The sequence below is a fragment of the Perca fluviatilis genome, chromosome 3, assembly GCF_010015445.1.
Source record: "Perca fluviatilis chromosome 3, GENO_Pfluv_1.0, whole genome shotgun sequence".
NCBI lineage: Eukaryota > Metazoa > Chordata > Actinopteri > Perciformes > Percidae > Perca > Perca fluviatilis.
This window is the reverse complement of record NC_053114.1, coordinates 46646064-46664859: the sequence shown is the minus strand read 5'-3', so window position 1 is coordinate 46664859 and position 18796 is coordinate 46646064. Positions and strand designations below refer to the sequence as shown.

The window sequence follows — 18796 nt, the reverse complement described above, 5'->3', positions numbered from 1 at the left end:
CTTGTCCACTTTAACCAAGGACAAACTGGGCCTCAAAGGTAAAACCATGTCCACTTTAACCAAGGACAAACTGGGCCTCAAAGGTGAAAACCCTGTCCCCTTTAACCGAGGCCAAAGTGGGCCTTAAAGGTAAATACTGGGTCTAGGTCAGATGACCAATCCGTTCTTACTCCCAACTTGTCAAATACTGAGGCAAAAGGCACCCTTGAAGCTCTGTTTTTGGTCGTTTAAGCAATTCAGTGTGAGAAATAGTAGTGTCTGTGTAAATCCTAGCGTGTGGTCTGGACCTACTCTATCTGTTAAGTGTCTTGAGATAACTCCTGTTATGATTGGACACTATGAATAAAGTTTAGTTGAGTAACAGAGGAGAAACTGAGTGGAACAGAAGAGTCTTTGTCTCATGTTTCTCTCTTTGTAATCACAGCTCAGAGTCATTTAAGGTTACACACATACACACGCACACACACACACACAAACACACACACACACACACAGACAGACAGACAGACACACACACACACACACACACAGACACATACATACAGACACACACACACACAAACAGACACACACAGACACACACACACACGCATTCCACAAGTTAAGACGATATACACAAGTTTGTTATATTTGTTTTTGTACAAGTCTGTTCCTTTCAGCCATGCATGGTATGTACCATTCTTATCAGACAGACAGTTACACAGACACACATACACACACAAACAGACACAAACACACAGACACACTCACACACACAGACAGACAGACAGACACACACACACACAAACAGACAGACAGACACACAGATACACACACAAACAGAAAGACAGACAGAGAGACAGACACACACACACACACAATCAGACACACACACGCAAACACATACATACACACAGACAGACAGACACACAGACACACACACAAACAGAAAGACAGAGAGACAGACACACACACACACAATCAGACAGAGAGACAGACACACACAAACAGACAGACAGACACACAGACACACACAAACAGACACACAGACAGAGAGACAGACACACACACACACGCACAAACACACACATACACACAGCCACACACAGCCACACACACACACACACACACACACAGACAACACTGAATGGTCTGCTGTGAACAAAGCTCCCTCACAGTGTCACTGTGACAATGAAAGAGGCCGATGGTGAACCTACACAGAATGATCATCTGACAGACAAATTTAGTGACTTGCTGGTGAACCATCACCGTGAATACGGGGAACTATCACTGCCATTGAAGTTACCAATAACATGTGTTAGCATGCCAGCTAAACCAGAACAAAGGAAGATGCCAAGAGCAAAAAAAGGTACAGCGTTGGAAGAGGAAAGATAAAAAATTCCCTGAGCTTCATGACTGAGGAGATAAGCAACCTCGCCAAACAAACAAAACTTGTTGAACTAATGATCGAGGTTAAACAACTTAAAACACTTATCGAGGAAAAGGACAAGAAAATTGAGGACTTGGAAAAAAGGATCGACGACTTGGAACAATACACGCGGATGGATGATGTGATTATAACCGGACTGGAGACCAAACATCAAACTTATGCAAGAGCAACCTCCGACACTAACAAAGGTGAGGACCAGTGCAAGAGTTACAATCTTTAGAACAAGTCATTCAGTTTTTTTGAAAAACAAAGCATGTCAATCGACAGCAAAAACATCTTGGCCTGTCACACTCTTCACCGGAAGGATAGTAGCCCTAAAGCTAAGGCTATACTAGTTCGCTTTGTGACTTGGAAAAGTAAGATTGAGTTATTAAGACAGGCTAAAAAAAACTGTCTGTAACCGGCATTTACCTAAAGAACACCTGACCAAAAAGAACGTGGACATCGCCTGGCAGGCACACACTCTACGGAAGCAAAACAAAATACAAGCGACCTGGACGAGAAATTGTAAAGTGATGATTCGTCTAAACGGACCTCCGGAGATCGCGAAAGTGGTCATGGTAAGGGAAATGAAAGACCTGGATCCATACAGACAATGACACTAATGGATACTGAACATACAATTTGCTACATGGAAGAGTCATTAATGACATCAGATCGGGTTGTGAATGGATTTGTACTACGACGTCTATGACATGGAAAGGACGCAAATCGATTTTACTGAATGGAGACAATGACGAGACTTGATAAGGATTATTCCTTTCCATTTAATGACAGGGAAGGTGACGACTTTGGTGAAATTGGATCACCTAACTATGTGAGTAGTATTTGACATGCACAAGAAAACTATGAAAACTTGAATCTAGAAACTTTTGACCTCAAAGAGCATAAACTCTATTACATGGAGAACAATATTGATCCCGATAAATATTTCTACAATAACATCAACCGCACCTGTGAGTATTACACAGATGAACAATTTAAAAGCAAAATTATAATGGATGGTACACTGTCAATCATACACTTCAACAGTAGAAGCTTGCATAGCAACTTCTTTAAAATAAAAGACTATTTGAAATTTTGTTCAATGTTTAGTGTAATTGCAGCATCAGAGACTTGGCTTACAATTGAGAAAGAAGCGGCTATAGAACTACGGGGCTATGAGCTATTTTCAACTAATAGAGAATATAAAAACGGAGGTGGTGTTGCACTATTTGTGAACAACAAACTTAGGTGTAAAAAAGTAATGGAAATGTCAACAAAAATGGAAAATATCATGGAATGTGTTACTGTAGAAATAGAGGTGGAGAAAACAAAGAATAGATGGTTCACATGTATGATAAAAGACATAATAACAAGATGATCTTTGTATGTGGAGACTTTAATGTAGATTTGTTAAAATTGAAGGAGCACAAACCTAGCAGTGATTTTATCGACACAATGTAAAGTATAGGTCTATTACCTACAATCTTAAGGCCAACAAGAATAACAAAGGACAGTGCAACTTTAATTGACAACATCTTTACCAATGAAATTGGAAATGGAGTACTAAGTGGATTGCTTATATGCAAAATTTCTCAAAGGAAAATACACAGAGAAACTCCAAAATTGCTAAGATGATTCAGAAAAAAACACCTGACACCACTTGAGGAGGGGTTAAGGCAGCAAACCTGGACAGATGTCTATTTAAATCATGACCCAAATAAAGCCTATGATGAATTCATGTCAATATTTTCCAAATTGCCCTTTACAGCAACTAAGGACAAATAAATATGAAGATAAACCCTGGATCACTAGGGGGCTAGAAAATGCTTGTAAAAAGAAAAATGTATTGTACAATCAGTTTCTACAAATTAGAACAAAGGAAGCAGAAACCAAATATAAGAAATATAAAAATAAATTGACTAGTATATTGAGAACTAATAAAAATGATTACTTCAACAAACAATTAGTACAGTATAGAAACGACGCGGGGAACATGGAAGGTGCTAAACAACGTAATCTAAAAAGGTACTGGGAAATCAGATTACCCTGAATATTTTAATAAAAACAACCAATCAGTGATAACTGACACAAAGGAAACTGCTAACTGTATGTACACACCGCCGCCGACTTGAGCTTCTAAAGTTACAGGAAGTCATTCATTTTCAACGGAAGCTTCTCTCTGAAACTGAGAACGCTCGAGCTCCCCTATTTTTGAGCCGCGTTCTAGGGACAACAAGGAGGAGCTGGTCAGCAGACCTTAACGACCTCAGAGAAGCTGGTCAGCAGACCTAAATGACCTCAGAGGAGCTGGTCAGCAGACCTTAATGACCTCAGAGTAGCTGGTCAGCAGAACTTAATGACCTCAGAGGAGCTGGTCAGCAGAACTTAATGACCTCAGAGGAGCTGGTCAGCAGACCTTAATGACCTCAGAGTAGCTGGTCAGCAGAACTTAATGACCTCAGAGGAGCTGGTCAGCAGACCTTAACGACCTCAGAGGAGCTGGTCAGCAGACCTTAACGACCTCAGAGAAGCTGGTCAGCAGAACTTAATGACCTCAGAGGAGCTGGTCAGCAGACCTTAATGACCTCAGAGGAGCTGGTCAGCAGAACTTAATGACCTCAGAGGAGCTGGTCAGCAGACCTTAATGACCTCAGAGTAGCTGGTCAGCAGAACTTAATGACCTCAGAGGAGCTGGTCAGCAGACCTTAATGACCTCAGAGTAGCTGGTCAGCAGAACTTAACGACCTCAGAGTAGCTGGTGAGCAGAAGTTAATGACCTCATAGGAGCTGGTCAGCTGACCTTAATGACCTCAGAGTAGCTGGTTAGCAGACCTTAACGACCTCAGAGGAGTTGGTCAGCTGACCTTAATGACCTCAGAGTAGCTGGTTAGCAGACCTTAACGACCTCAGAGGAGTTGGTCAGCTGACCTTAATGACCTCAGAGTAGCTGGTTAGCTGACCTTAACGACCTCAGAGGAGTGTGCGGCTTTAATAGTTCAGCGATATAAGCTGTGGCTTGACCATAAAGAGATTTAAAAACAAACAACAGAATCTTAAAATGTATTCTAAAGCAAACCGGTAACCAATGAAGGGAGGCAAGAACAGGTGTAATGTGGTCAGCTGACCTTAACGACGTCAGAGTAGCTGGTCAGCAGACCTTAACGACGTCAGAGTAGCTGGTCAGCAGACCTTAACCACCTCAGAGTAGCTGGTCAGCAGAACTTAATGACCTCAGAGTAGCTGGTCAGCAGACCTTAATGACCTCAGAGTAGCTGGTCAGCAGAACTTAATGACCTCAGAGTAGCTGGTCAGCAGAACTTAACGACCTCAGAGTAGCTGGTCAGCAGAACTTAACGATCTCAGAGTAGCTGGTCAGCAGACCTTAATGACCTCAGAGTAGCTGGTCAGCAGAACTTAATGACCTCAGAGTAGCTGGTCAGCAGACCTTAATGACCTCAGAGTAGCTGGTCAGCAGAACTTAATGACCTCAGAGTAGCTGGTCAGCAGAACTTAACGACCTCAGAGTAGCTGGTCAGCAGAACTTAACGATCTCAGAGTAGCTGGTCAGCAGAAGTTAATGACCTCATAGGAGCTGGTCAGCTGACCTTAATGACCTCAGAGGAGCTGGTCAGCTGACCTTAACGACCTCAGAGGAGTGTGCAGCTTTAATAGTTCAGCGATATAAGCTGGGGCTTGACCATAAAGATATTTAAAAACAAACAACAGAATCTTAAAATGTATTCTAAAGCAAACCGGTAACCAATGAAGGGAGGCAAGAACAGGTGTAATGTGATCTTGTTTATGAGTTCCGGTAAGGAGCCGAGCTGCAGCATTTTGAACCATTTATAATCTTGAGAGCGAGGCCTGGTTAATACCTACATATAAAGCATTACAGTAATCCAGGCGAGTTGTAATATGTCCAATTAAACAACTGCAAGTCAGATTTATTGAAGGTTACATGTGGGGTCCCACAAGGATCAGTTCTGGGTCCTAAATTGATTCTATTGTACATAAATGACATTTGTTAATGTGTCTAAAATATTAAATTTGGTTTTGTTTGCTGATGACACCAACTTGTTCTGTTCTGGCAAAAACCTTGAGTAGCTTTTGGATACAGTGGAAACTGAACTTGATTCTTTAAAACAATGGTTTAATCTTAACAAGCTGTCTTTGAACATAAATAAAACTAAATACATAATATCGGAATTTTAAGAAGCCTAGACATATTACGACAATAATTGAAATAGAAAGAGTATATGATAACACATTTCTGGGAGTTGTCATAGATCACAAATTATGCTGGAAACCACATGTTAATCATATTAAAACTAAAATATCAAAGTCCATAGCTATTCTGAACAAAACCAAATATATTCTTAATACTAATTCTTTACATGTATTATATCAATCCCTCATACTATGTAACTTATGGTGTGGGAAAACATATAAAACAATTACAAATTCAATCTTCTTACTGCAAAAGAGAGCAATCAGAATTATAAATAGGGCAAATTATTGTGAATCGACAAATCAGTTATTCGTAAATTTACAGGTATTTAAATTTAGTGAACTTGTAGACCTTAAAATAGCATCTCTAATGTACAAAGTATTTAATAGCATGTTGCCAGACTGTATCCAGAGGCTGTTTCAAATAAGAGAATGCCATTATGAACTGAGGGGAAGCTGTATTTTTACTAGACCAAATAGCAGTTTAACTCCATACACCGAGACACTTCTTTGTTTAAAGAAGTGTATGGAGTTAAAGTGTGTATGGAGTTAAACTGTGGAATGAAATAGAAATTTACTTAAAAAAGTGTAACACAATCAACCGATTAAAAAAATTATTTCAATATAAGGTGATTAACAAATATAAAACAGAAGTGTGAATACCAGAAGGTGCACAAAATGTATTGGACTTCTTGTGTTGTACTGGGGTATATAGTGTATACTTAGTTTCTGTAACTTTAATTTTTGTATGACAAATATACTTTTATGTAAAAAGGGTAGGTGTAATAAGCTCCGGCTTCAGCCTACACCTCTTCGGTCTTGTTTGTTTCTTGTCTCTATGTATGTCTGACTGTTGTGAGTTACAGATGGCCGAAAAAAATAAATGAACTAACCTAAAACTAAAACAGACACACACACACACACACACACACACACACACACACAAGCATGTGTGGGCGGGTAGATGTAATGAAAGAACTAGAAGCAAAGGTCACTTCTACACCCTCCCATTCACTCTTTCTGGAACAGTGTGTTTGTGTGTGTGTGTCTCTCTTTGTGTGTGTGTGTGTGTGTGTGTCTGTGTGTGTGTGTGTTCTACATCAAACACGTTCCACAAGTTAAGACGATATACACATGTTTGCTATATTTGTTTTTCGTACAAGTCTGTTCCTTTCAGTTCATACCTTGTGCCAGTCAGCCATGCATGGTATGTACCGTACTTATCAGACACACACACACACACACACACACACACACACACACACACACACGCACACATGGTAAATACCGTTGTTATCAGGACTAACTACAGGAAGTTACCTGGGCCGAACCTTCAGGTGTCTGACTGTCTGCCAACCTGCATGTTCTTTTCCTGGTTATCTTTCATCATCTCTGGAACCATGGAGGGCTAAAGAAAGCTCCCACAGCGGCTCACATTACAACCATAAGTTTACACTTGCAGAGAGAGAGAGGGAGGGGGAGAGGGAGGTAGAGAGAGAGAGGGAGAGAGAGAGAGAGAGAGAGAGTGTGTATCTGAATGTGTTGGCACTCTGCAGTATTTGTGTAGCAGCGTCTTATCTTATCTGCAGTCAGAGGGAACTGTAGGACATATAAATACACTGTAATATATTCTATATATAAACACACTGTTATATACTCTACATATAAACACACTAAATATACTCTACATATATACACAGTGTAATATACTGTATTAGAAGTAAAAGTACAGTAGTAGAACCAGGAGAATGGGTTAAATGTGAATGTTTATCATATGGGATCACAGTTACTGATGTGTAAACATGAAAGCAGGATTTTAAAGGTCCCATGGCATGAAAATGTCACTTTATGAGGTTTTTTAACATTAATATGCATTCCCCCAGCCTGTCTATGGTCCCCCAGTGGCTAGAAATGGTGATAGGTGTAAACCGAGCCCTGGGTATCCTGCTCTGCCTTTGAGAAAATGAAAGCTCAGATGGACCAATCAGGAATCTTCTCCTTATGAGGTCATAAGGAACAAGGTTACCTCCCCTTTCTCTGCTTTGCCCACCCAGAGAATTTGGCCCCCCCATGAGAGAGAGAGACATCATGGCTTTCAAACGAGCAAAGTGACAGTTGGTCAAGGCCACACCCCCACCCTCCACCTTGCCCCCCCCCTCTCTCCTCAATAGCTACAGACACAGAAATGGCACATCCTAAGGAAAGCTCATTGTGGGACTGGCTCTAGTGGCTGTAATTCTGCACCAAGGCTGAATTTCGGGAAAGAGACTTCAGATACAGTATTAGGGGACCACTAAGGTCTATATAAAAGAGACTTCAGATACAGTATTAGGGGACCACTAAGGTCTATATAAAAGAGACTTCAGATACAGTATTAGGGGACCACTAAGGTCTATATAAAAGAGACTTCAGATACAGTATTAGGGGACCACTAAGGTCTATATAAAAGAGACTCCAGATACAGTATTAGGGGACCACTAAGGTCTATATAAAAGAGACTTCAGATACAGTATCAGGGGACCACTAAGGTCTATATAAAAGAGACTTCAGATACAGTATTAGGGGACCACTAAGGTCTATATAAAAGCGACTTCAGATACAGTATTAGGGGACCACTAAGGTCTATATAAAAGAGACTTCAGATACAGTATTAGGGGACCACTAAGGTCTATATGAAAGAGACTTCAGATACAGTATTAGGGGACCACTAAGGTCTATATAAAAGAGACTTCAGATACAGTATTAGGGGACCACTAAGGTCTATATAAAGAGACTTCAGATAGAAAGAACAGTCAAAAAGAAAAATAATCTTTTTTAGTGTCAGTTATAGATTGTACGAACACACCTGTAATGTTCGGTGTGTGTGTGTGTGTGTGTGTCTGTGTGTGAGTGTGTGTGTGTGTGTGTGTGTGTGTGTGTGTGTCTGTGTGTCTGTGTGTGTGTGTGTGTGTGTGTCTGTGTGTGTGTGTGTGTGTCCGGCAGGTCTGTGGGGTTTGGTGAACAACGCCGGCGTGTGTGTGAACTTCGGCGACGCCGAGCTGTCGCTGATGTCAAACTTCCGTGGCTGCATGGAGGTCAACTTCTTCGGGACTCTGAGCATCACACAGACCTTCCTGCCACTGCTACGCCACGCCAGAGGACGCATCATCACGGTGTCCAGCCCTGCAGGTATACACACACACACACACACACACACACACACACACACACACACACACACACAGATACACACACACACACACACACACACACACACACACACACACACACACACACACACACACACACACACACACACACACACACACAGATACACACACACTCTCACACACACACACACACACACACACACAAACACTCTCTCTAACACACACACACACACACTCTCTCTCACACACACACAAACACACACACACTCTCTCACACACACACACACACACACACACACAGATGATGTAATAAATCTTAATTGAATGTTCCAGTTCATCTGAACCACAGATGAACTGAGTGCTGCCTTCAGGCTGCCAAACCAAACAAACAGCGCTGCTCCTCGTCTCTCTGACATTTAGTGTTTCCAGCTGACATCTCGCCAGAGATCATCAGAGTACAACCAACAACCAAATCCATCACACCCCCCCCTCCCTCCCACCCCCCCCAGCAAGTCTCAGCTGAAAGGTGCAGAGTTTCAGTCAAGACACAGTCCAAAGAGTCAACTCTATTTCTATCAAAGAATGAACCAAAGTGAACATTTCTCATCATATTTGTGTTGTTTTTACATAATTTTTATACAAAATTCACCGTTTAAGTGAAGATAAAAGGAATAAAATGCCATAAATAGTTCGATTGAAAAAGAGAAAGAAGATAATAATAATAATAATAATAATAATAATGTTGGAGGTGACTCACTCGACATACAAGTGCAAATACAGTGCCTTGCGAAAGTATTCGGCCCCCTTGAACGTTTCGACCTTTTGCCACATTTCAGGCCTCAAACATAAAGATATAAAACTGTAATTTTTTGTGAAGAATCCACAACAAGTGGGTCCCAATTATGAAGTGGAACGAAATTCATTGGCTATTTCAAACTTTTTTAACAAATAAAAAACTGAAAAAGTGGGCGTGCAAAATTATTCAGCCCCTTTACTTTCAGTGCAGCAAACTCTCTCTAGAAGTTCAGTGAGGATCTCTGAATGATCCAATGTTGACCTAAATGACTAATGATGATAAATAGAATCCAGCTGTGTGTAATCAAGTCTCCGTATAAATGCACCTGCTCTGTGATAGTCTCAGAGGTCCGTGTAAAGCGCAGAGAGCATCATGAAGAACAAGGAACACACCAGGCAGGTCCGAGATACTGTTGTGGGAGAAGTTTAAAGCCGGATTTGGATACAAAAAGATTTCCCAAGCTTTAAACATCCCAAGGAGCACTGTGCACGCGATAATATTGAAATGGAAGGAGTATCAGACCACTACAAATCTACGGCGACCCGCCGTCCCTCTAAACTTTCAGCTCATACAATGAGAAGACTGATCAGAGATGCAGCGAAGAGGCCCATGATCACTCTGGATGAACTGCAGAGATCTACAGCTGAGGTGGGAGACTCTGTCCATAGGACAACAATACGTTGTATACTGCACAAATCTGGCCTTTATGGAAGAGTGGCAAGAAGAAAGCCATTTCTTAAAGATATCCATAAAAAGTGTTGTTTAAAGTTTGCCAAAAGCCACCTGGGAGACACACCAAACATGGAAGAAGGTGCTGTGGTCAGATGAAACCAAAATCGAACTTTTGGCAACAATGCAAAACGTTATGTTTGGTGTAAAAGCAACACAGCTCATCACCTGAACACACCATCCCCACTGTCAAACATGGTGGTGGCAGCATCATGGTTTTGGGCCTGCTTTTCTTCAGCAGGGACAGGGAAGATGGTTAAAATTGATGGGAAGATGGATGGAGCCAAATAAAGGCCCAGTAAGGGAAACCTGATGGAGTCTGCAAAGACCTGAGACTGGGACGGAGATTTGTCTTCCAACAAGACAATGATCCAAAACATAAAGCAAAATCTACAATGGAATGGTTCACAAATAAACATATCCAGGTGTTAGAATGGCCAAGTCAAAGTCCAGACCTGAATCCAATCGAGAATCTGTGGAAAGAACTGAAAACTGCTGTTCACAAACGCTCTCCATCCAACCTCACTGAGCTCGAGCTGTTTTGCAAGGAGGAATGGGCAAAAATGTCAGTCTCTCGATGTGCAAAACTGATAGAGACATACCCCAAGCGACTTACAGCTGTAATCGCAGCAAAAGGTGGCGCTACAAAGTATTAACTTAAGGGGGCTGAATAATTTTGCACCCAATATTTCAGTTTTTTATTTGTTTAAAAGGTTTGAAATATCCAATAAATTTCGTTCCACTTCATGATTGTGTCCCACTTGTTGTTGATTCTTCACAAAAAAATACAGTTTTATATCTTTATGTTTGAGGCCTGAAATGTGGCAAAAGGTCGAAAAGTTCAAGGGGGCCGAATACTTTCGCAAGGCACTGTATATCCCAAAAGATTGACTTTCTATCATCGTTGTCGTCCAGAGAGACGTTCACTGTAAATGTAAACTGAAGGAAAATTATCTAACACATAGTTCACAGATACACAAATATTTCAGGAGGAACATTTTTGAAAAAAATAAGAAATGCAAACGACCCAAATTGTTTTTTTCTCCTATCCCAGAATGCATCTGTGGAGATATAGGTCTGTACATGCAAGACTAATATATGTGTGTGTGTGTGTGTGTGTGTCTCTTTCGCTATCTGTGTGTCTGTGTGTGTGATGTCATGGTGTGTGTGTGTCTGTGTGTGTCTCTGTGTGTGTGTGTGTGTTTGTGTCTCTGTGCGTGTCTGTGTGTGTGTGTGTGTGTGTGTGTTTGTCTTTCTGTGAGTGTGTGTGTATGTGTGTGTCTGTGTGTGTTTGTGTGTGTGTGTGTCTCTCTCTCTCTGTCTGTGTGTCTGTGTGTGTGATGTCATGGTGTGTGATGTCATGGTGTGTGTGTGATGTCATGGTGTGTTCAGGTGACCAACCATTTCCCTGCCTGGCGGCGTACGGAGCCTCCAAGGCTGCTCTGAACCTCCTGATGGACACGCTGAGGAACGAGCTGCAGCCCTGGGGGGTCCCGGTGACCACCGTGCTGCCCGCCTCCTTCAGGACAGGTAATCCTCCTCACCTTTACCACCATATATTATTATATATATATATATATATATATATATATATATCAATCTGACAGGTAATCCTCCTCACCTTTACCACCATATATTATTATATATATATATCAATCTGACAGGTAATCCTCCTCACCTTTACCACCATATATTTATATATATATCAATCTGACAGGTAATCCTCCTCACCTTTACCACCATGTATTATTATATATTTATTAGGGCTGTCAGTTTAACACGTTATTAACAGCGTTAACGCAAACTAATTTTAACGCCGTCAAGGTTTCATCGCGAGATTAACGTTCTTTCGGATCTAGCTAGACCAGAAGCAAAATTATGAATCCCACTATGGCCACGCCAAGACCCGCCCTACGAAGCAGCTCGATTGGTTGGGGTTAGGCATTTCACCTCGAGTGGTTAAGGTTAGGATAGCCGATTGGTCAGGGGATAGGACCTGAACCAATGGGGTTACGTTACCTTGGACGCCTGGCCAATAGTAGTGATTGAAGGGCGGGTATTTCGCAGACCGGAAACAAAACAGACACACACCGCGGCCTCACACACTTGTTTGGGCTTGTGAGCCGCGTAGCTAGCAGGCTTCGTTCGCGACGCTTAGCTCTTGAGCGCAGTAGTGACTCTACAGTCAGTGAGAGAACCAAAGAGTCTCCCCTGTTCTTTCTGACCACGGTGGGAAACCTGGAGCAGGAAAAGTTACCCCTCTCCTTGAGTTTATGGAGAAGGACAACCAGGAAATGAGTCGGGGGGGGGAAACTGTCTATGGGGAAATGCAACGCTACCAAACCACGCCCACGGCAGTCTCTATGACGACCAGCCACGCTTGCCTCAGGTATGAGGCAGTACTATCGGCAATGGAAAATGGAGGTAACAGTGTTACATTGTGTGACAGATTATAAGTGTGAAATTGAACACTACATATATACATGCCAATGTTGTTTTACCTAGTTTTACCTTGTTTACCTGCCCAGGGACTACAGATGGAAATTAGCAATTGTTGCTATAACCTGGCCCAAGACATATTCTCTTGTTTAACAAGTTTAATGTTTATTTGTGCATTGTCCCCGTTTCAAATAAATCAATTTCCATTTCATTTCAATAAAAAAAAAAAATATATATATATTAATCTGACAGGTAATCCTCCTCACCTTTACCACCATATATTATTATTTATATATATATATATATATATATATATATATATATATATATATATATATATATATATATATATATATATATATTAATCTGACAGGTAATCCTCCTCACCTTTACCACCATAGATTTTATATATATATTAATCTGAGAAGGTAATCCTCTTTTTTTTTACAACCATTACAACCATAAATTATTATTATTATTATTATATATATTAATCTGACAGGTAATCCTCCTCACCTTTACCACCATATATTATTATTATTATATATATATATTAATCTGACAGGTAATCCTCCTCACCTTTACCACCATATATTATTATTATATATATTAATCTGACAGGTAATCCTACTCATCTTTACCACCATATATTATTATTATTATATATATATTAATCTGACAGGTAATCCTACGTACCTTTACCACCATATACTATTATTATATATATATATATATATATTAATCTGACAGGTAATCCTCCTCACCTTTACCACCATAGATTTTATATATATATATATATATATATATATATATTAATCTGACAGGTAATCCTCATCCACTTTACCACCATATATTATTATTATATATATTAATCTGACAGGTAATCCTACTAACCTTTACAACAAAATATTTTTTAAAATATATATATATATATATATATATATATATATATATATATATATATATATATATATTAATCTGACAGGTAATCCTCCTCACCTTTACACCATAGATTATATATATATTTATATATATATATATATATATATATATATATATATATATATATATATATATATATATATATATATCCGACAGGTAATCCTCGTCACCTTTACCACCATATACTATTATTATATATATATATTAATCTGACAGGTAATCCTCCTCACCTTTACCACCATATATTATTATTATTATTATTATTATTATATATATTAATCTGACAGGTAATCCTACTCACCTTTACCACCATATATTATTATTATATATATATATATTAATCTGACAGGTAATCCTCCTCACCTTTACCACCATATATTATTACTATATATATATATTAATCTGACAGGTAATCCTCCTCATCTTTACCACCATATATTATTATTTTATATATATTAATCTGACAGGTAATCCTCCACACCTTTACAACCATATATTATTATTATTATATATATTAATCAGACAGGTAACTGCTCCTCACCTTTACCACCATATATTATTATGATTATATATATATATATATTGATCTGACAGGCAACTCCACCACACCTGCTGGACCCTTTCCAGTTTTAAAATTTTCTTTTTTTCCTTTTTTTGTTGTAGCTTTTATTCTGTTTTCAAACAGTTTCTGATGCATTATTTTTTTATAAAGATTCTTTTTTGGCCACTTTTAGAACCTTTATTGACAGGTCAGCTGAAGAAATGACCACTCCTCCTCTCATACAGAACAGAACATTTTGTTTGCTTAATCTCCAGGCCTGAGTATGTCTTGGCGAGCATGTTTTTAATAACACTCTCTTCTCTGGAGGCAATCTGGAAATCATCTGCATAGCACTGTACTGGGATGGGAGATACGATACCACACACTGACACATTCACTTCAGCCATTGGTTGATAGCAATTATGAAATGAATTGCACTCCAAGGACAGCCAGTTTGAATGCCTATCTGAAGTGGGGTTGGGTCAGTTAGCTGTTCTCTGCAGATCACTTCGATAAAGGAGCCTCTCTTTACATCTTTCAATGTCAGTGAACAGCGGAGGGAGCTTTACGTCCTCCAGTGATCTGGTCATCTTTCACTGTCAGTGAACAGCTGAAGGGAGCTGTATATCCTCCAGTGATCTGGTCGTCTTTCACTCTGTAAGTGAACAGTTGAGGAAGCTGTATAACAATCTAGAACAATCTAGATCTCAACGCTCTAAAGACAGTGGAGATGGTTGTGGACTTCAGGAAGAACCCAGCCCCACCTGCCTCCATCACCCTCTGTGGCTCCACAATTGACACTGTGGAGTCTTTCCGCTTCCTGGGAACTAAAATCTCCCAAGACCTCAACTGGGAGCTGAACATCAGCCCCCTCGTCAAGAAAGCACAACAGAGGATGTACTTCCTGCGGCAGCTGAAGAAATTCAACCTGCCAAAGACAATGATGGTGCACTTCTACACAGCCATCATTGAGTCCATCCTCACATCCTCCATCACCATCTGGTACGCTGCTGCCACTGCCGAGGACAAGGGCAGACTGCAGCGTGTCATTCGGTCAGCTGAGAAGGTGATTGGCTGCAATCTGCCGCCGCTCCAGGACCTTTACGCCACCTGGATTCTGAAGTGTGCTGGAAAGATTGTGGCTGACCCCTCCCACCCTGGGCACAAACTATTTGAGCCACTCCCCTCTGGCAGGAGGCTGAGGTCCATCAGGACCAAGACCTCACGTCACATGAACAGCTTTTTCCCCTCCGCCACTAGCCTTATCAACAAGGCCCGGAAACCACCCTGACTCTCCACCTGGCTCTTCATGCCACTGTGCTCTCTCTGCTGTAATGCTCTTTGCTCTTTATTTATTTATTTTATTTTATTTTATTTTAATTTAATTTAATTTAATTTATTTTATTTATTTTATTTATTTTATTTATTTTATTTATTTTATTTATTTTTATTTCTATCTTTATTTTTAATTTAATACATACTGTGTACATATACTTATACTTATATTGTTTATACATATACTTATATTGTTTAATATTCCATTTAGAGAATGTGTGATGTGCACCAACAACACCAAAACAAATTCCTTGTATGTGTTAAAAAACGTACTTGGCAATAAAACCCTTTCTGATTCTGATTCTGATTCTGATTCTGATCCTCCAGTGATCTGGTCATCTTTCACTGTCAGTGAACAGCTGAGGGAGCTGTATTTCCTCCACTGATCTGGTCATCTTTCACTGTCAGAGAACAGCTCAGGGAGCTGTATGTCCTCCAGTGATCTGGTCATCTTTCACTGTCAGTGAACAGCTGAGGGAGCTGTATATCCTCCAGTGATCTGGTCATCTTTCACTCTGTAAGTGAACAGTTGAGGAAGCTGTATATCCTCCAGTGATCTGGTCATCTTTCACTCTGTAAGTGAACAGTTGAGGGAGCTGTATGTCCTCCAGTGATCTGGTCATATTTCACTGTGTCAGTGAACAGCTGAGGGAGCTGTATGTCCTCCAGTGATCTGGTCATATTTCACTGTGTCAGTGAACAGCTGAGGGAGCTGGACATGTCCAGTCTGGTCTGGTGGAGTTGGAGAATGGAGCCCATTTTCCAACAAACGGCAACATTCTCACAGATCGAAATGCTGTCTGAATGGGTGTTTTTTTCTGGCAATTAGTGGAGTAACCATAGTGAGTAATTCCTCAAAAGCTTGAGGAGCAAAACGGGCAACATTCGCAAAAGCTGGAGTATCTTCTGAGCAAAGTTCTTGACACAAGTTAGGATAGAAACTCTGTTTTGCATGTCTCAATATCCAAGGTTTACACCACAGTCTCCTGCTGGCTTGTCTTGATTGCCGTCTCTCCTGTACACGGCTAGCATCTTTACAGGCCAGGTAGACCAGAACTACTCTGGCCACATTCAACAAGGTCTCCACTTCATCCGTGTTATATTAAACCACAACTCAAATAAGAAAAGGTAGGACTAGGTGACAAAAGTCTGTATTGTCTGTTACTATCTGGGCAGTGTGGACTGGCAGTTGGTTTTATGAACATTATAAAGACCACCAACTGACAACTGACAACTTTATAATGTTGGCATTTGTTGGTATTTCTTGGAGCAATGTGCAAACTCCTTTAGAAGGCTGAACAGAGTTTACATGACTCATGCTTAAAGTCATCTATCCCTGTTTTCAGGCTGAATACTGTATATGCTCATTCATACCTTGCCTATTGATAGATGCCTTTTGCTTGGTGGATAAGATGTCAGCCTCCACCAACCAAGAGAGGACTCTGGCCAATATGAATTTCAAGAACACCTTATAGATGGTGGGGAGATCTATATGTGTGTGTATATATATATATATATATATATATATATACATAGACCTGATATCATGCCATACTTCCTGATGCTGAGGCTAGCGGCTTGCCGGCCCAAAGTTGCGAGGGTGGTTTTTCTGCTCACAGGTGCCAGGGGGGAGCGAGACGACCTCCATTCAACCCGAAAAAAGCCATCCAACCATTCCAATGACTCGGAAGCTGTTCACTTAGGGTTAATTAAGCTAGAAACTGCATAGTTCCCCTTTAAAGATCGGTGTTGCTCGTCTCCTGGCTTTGACAAACAGCCTGTCATCGAGTCTTAGTGCATCCATTACTCTGAGATACACGTTAGGATCACAATGCTTGGATCTGATTGGCCGCCACGGCGCTGGTGTAAACAGCGAGCAGGGAACACTTGATCCTGCTGTTGTCACTTTAATCCTGAAGGAGCAGCTTTCTGTTTAATCCTTTAGTCTCTCTGCTGGATGAACTTTACCCCCCACACACACACACACACACAGAGACACACACACACACACACACACACACACACACACACACACACACACACACACACACACACACACACATACACACACACACAGAAACAGAGACACACAGAGACAGAGACAGAGACACACACACAGGTGGTAACCCTGACGTGTGTTGTCGTTGTGGTAACCCTGATGTGTGTGTTGTCGTGTCTGCAGGTCAGTCGGGTAACCGTGACTACTGGGAATCGCAGCATGCCGAGCTGCTGCGGAGCCTGCCTCCGGCGCTGCTGGACGAGTACGGCGAGGACTACATGTCCGAGACCAAGGACCTGTTCCAGCGCCACGCGGGCCAGGCCAGCCCGGACCTCAGCCCTGTGGTGCACGCCATCGCCACGGCGATACTGGCGCCGCAGCCCGCGCCGCGCTACTTCGCCGGGCCCGGCGTGGGCCTCATGTACTTCATCCACAGCTACTGCCCGCTCAGCGTCAGCACGCGCTTCCTAAAGAGACTGTTCGTGAAGAAGACTCTGCCGCCACGCGCACTGAGGAAACAGGCGGGCTGCGAGCTTAGCCGAGGCCTCCACAACAACAACAACAACAACAACAACAACAACAACAACAACAACGAGGACAGCAGCGGCGAGGACAAACTCAAGTAGCTCCCCGACAGAAACACAGAGACACAGAGAGTTTAGAGGACCACTTCTGAAACTATTCTGCCATTGGCTGGTCAAACTGTCAGTCTACTGACCCGAGCCATTCATTTGTTTATTTTTTTCTTCCACTGTTTGTTCTTCTTTCACATTTCAAGTTGGCTGTTTCCTTGGATTTGAGCTGTGCTGGCAAATGTATAGAATCTGTAGAAAGTAACAGAGACACAGACAGAGACACAGACAGAGACACAGAGACACAAACAGAGACACAGAGAGACAGAGACACAGAGACACAGAGACACAGACACAGAGACACAGACACAGAGACACAGAGACACAGAGACACAGAGACACAGAGACACAGACACAGAGAGACACAGAGACACAGAAACACAGAGACACAGACACAGACACAGAGACACAGAGAGACACACAGAGACACAGACACAGAGACACAGAGACACAGACACAGAGAGACACAGAGACACAGAGAGACACAGACACAGAGACACAGACACAGACACAGAGACACAGAGACACACAGAGACACAGAAACACACAGACACAGACACAGACACAGAGACACAGAGACACAGAGACACAGA

General features: G+C 41.3%; 1 protein-coding gene and 1 long non-coding RNA gene across 2 annotated transcripts in view; both read left to right on the top strand.

The window, feature by feature from the left end:
* The window catches only part of hsd11b2 (hydroxysteroid (11-beta) dehydrogenase 2), a 46354-nt gene extending 27827 nt beyond the window's left edge, over nt 1–18527 (top strand). The window contains 3 exon segments of the mRNA XM_039795431.1: nt 8624–8809; nt 11708–11845; nt 17755–18527. Of these exon segments, the coding sequence (XP_039651365.1) occupies nt 8624–8809; nt 11708–11845; nt 17755–18197 (767 nt within the window). The 3' untranslated portion in view covers nt 18198–18527.
* On the top strand, nt 2257–6124 carry LOC120556065. Its single transcript, XR_005638789.1, has 2 exons — nt 2257–4519; nt 5197–6124. It is a non-coding gene; the product is annotated as an uncharacterized LOC120556065 (long non-coding RNA).
* Nucleotides 18528–18796: the final 269 nt, after the last annotated feature.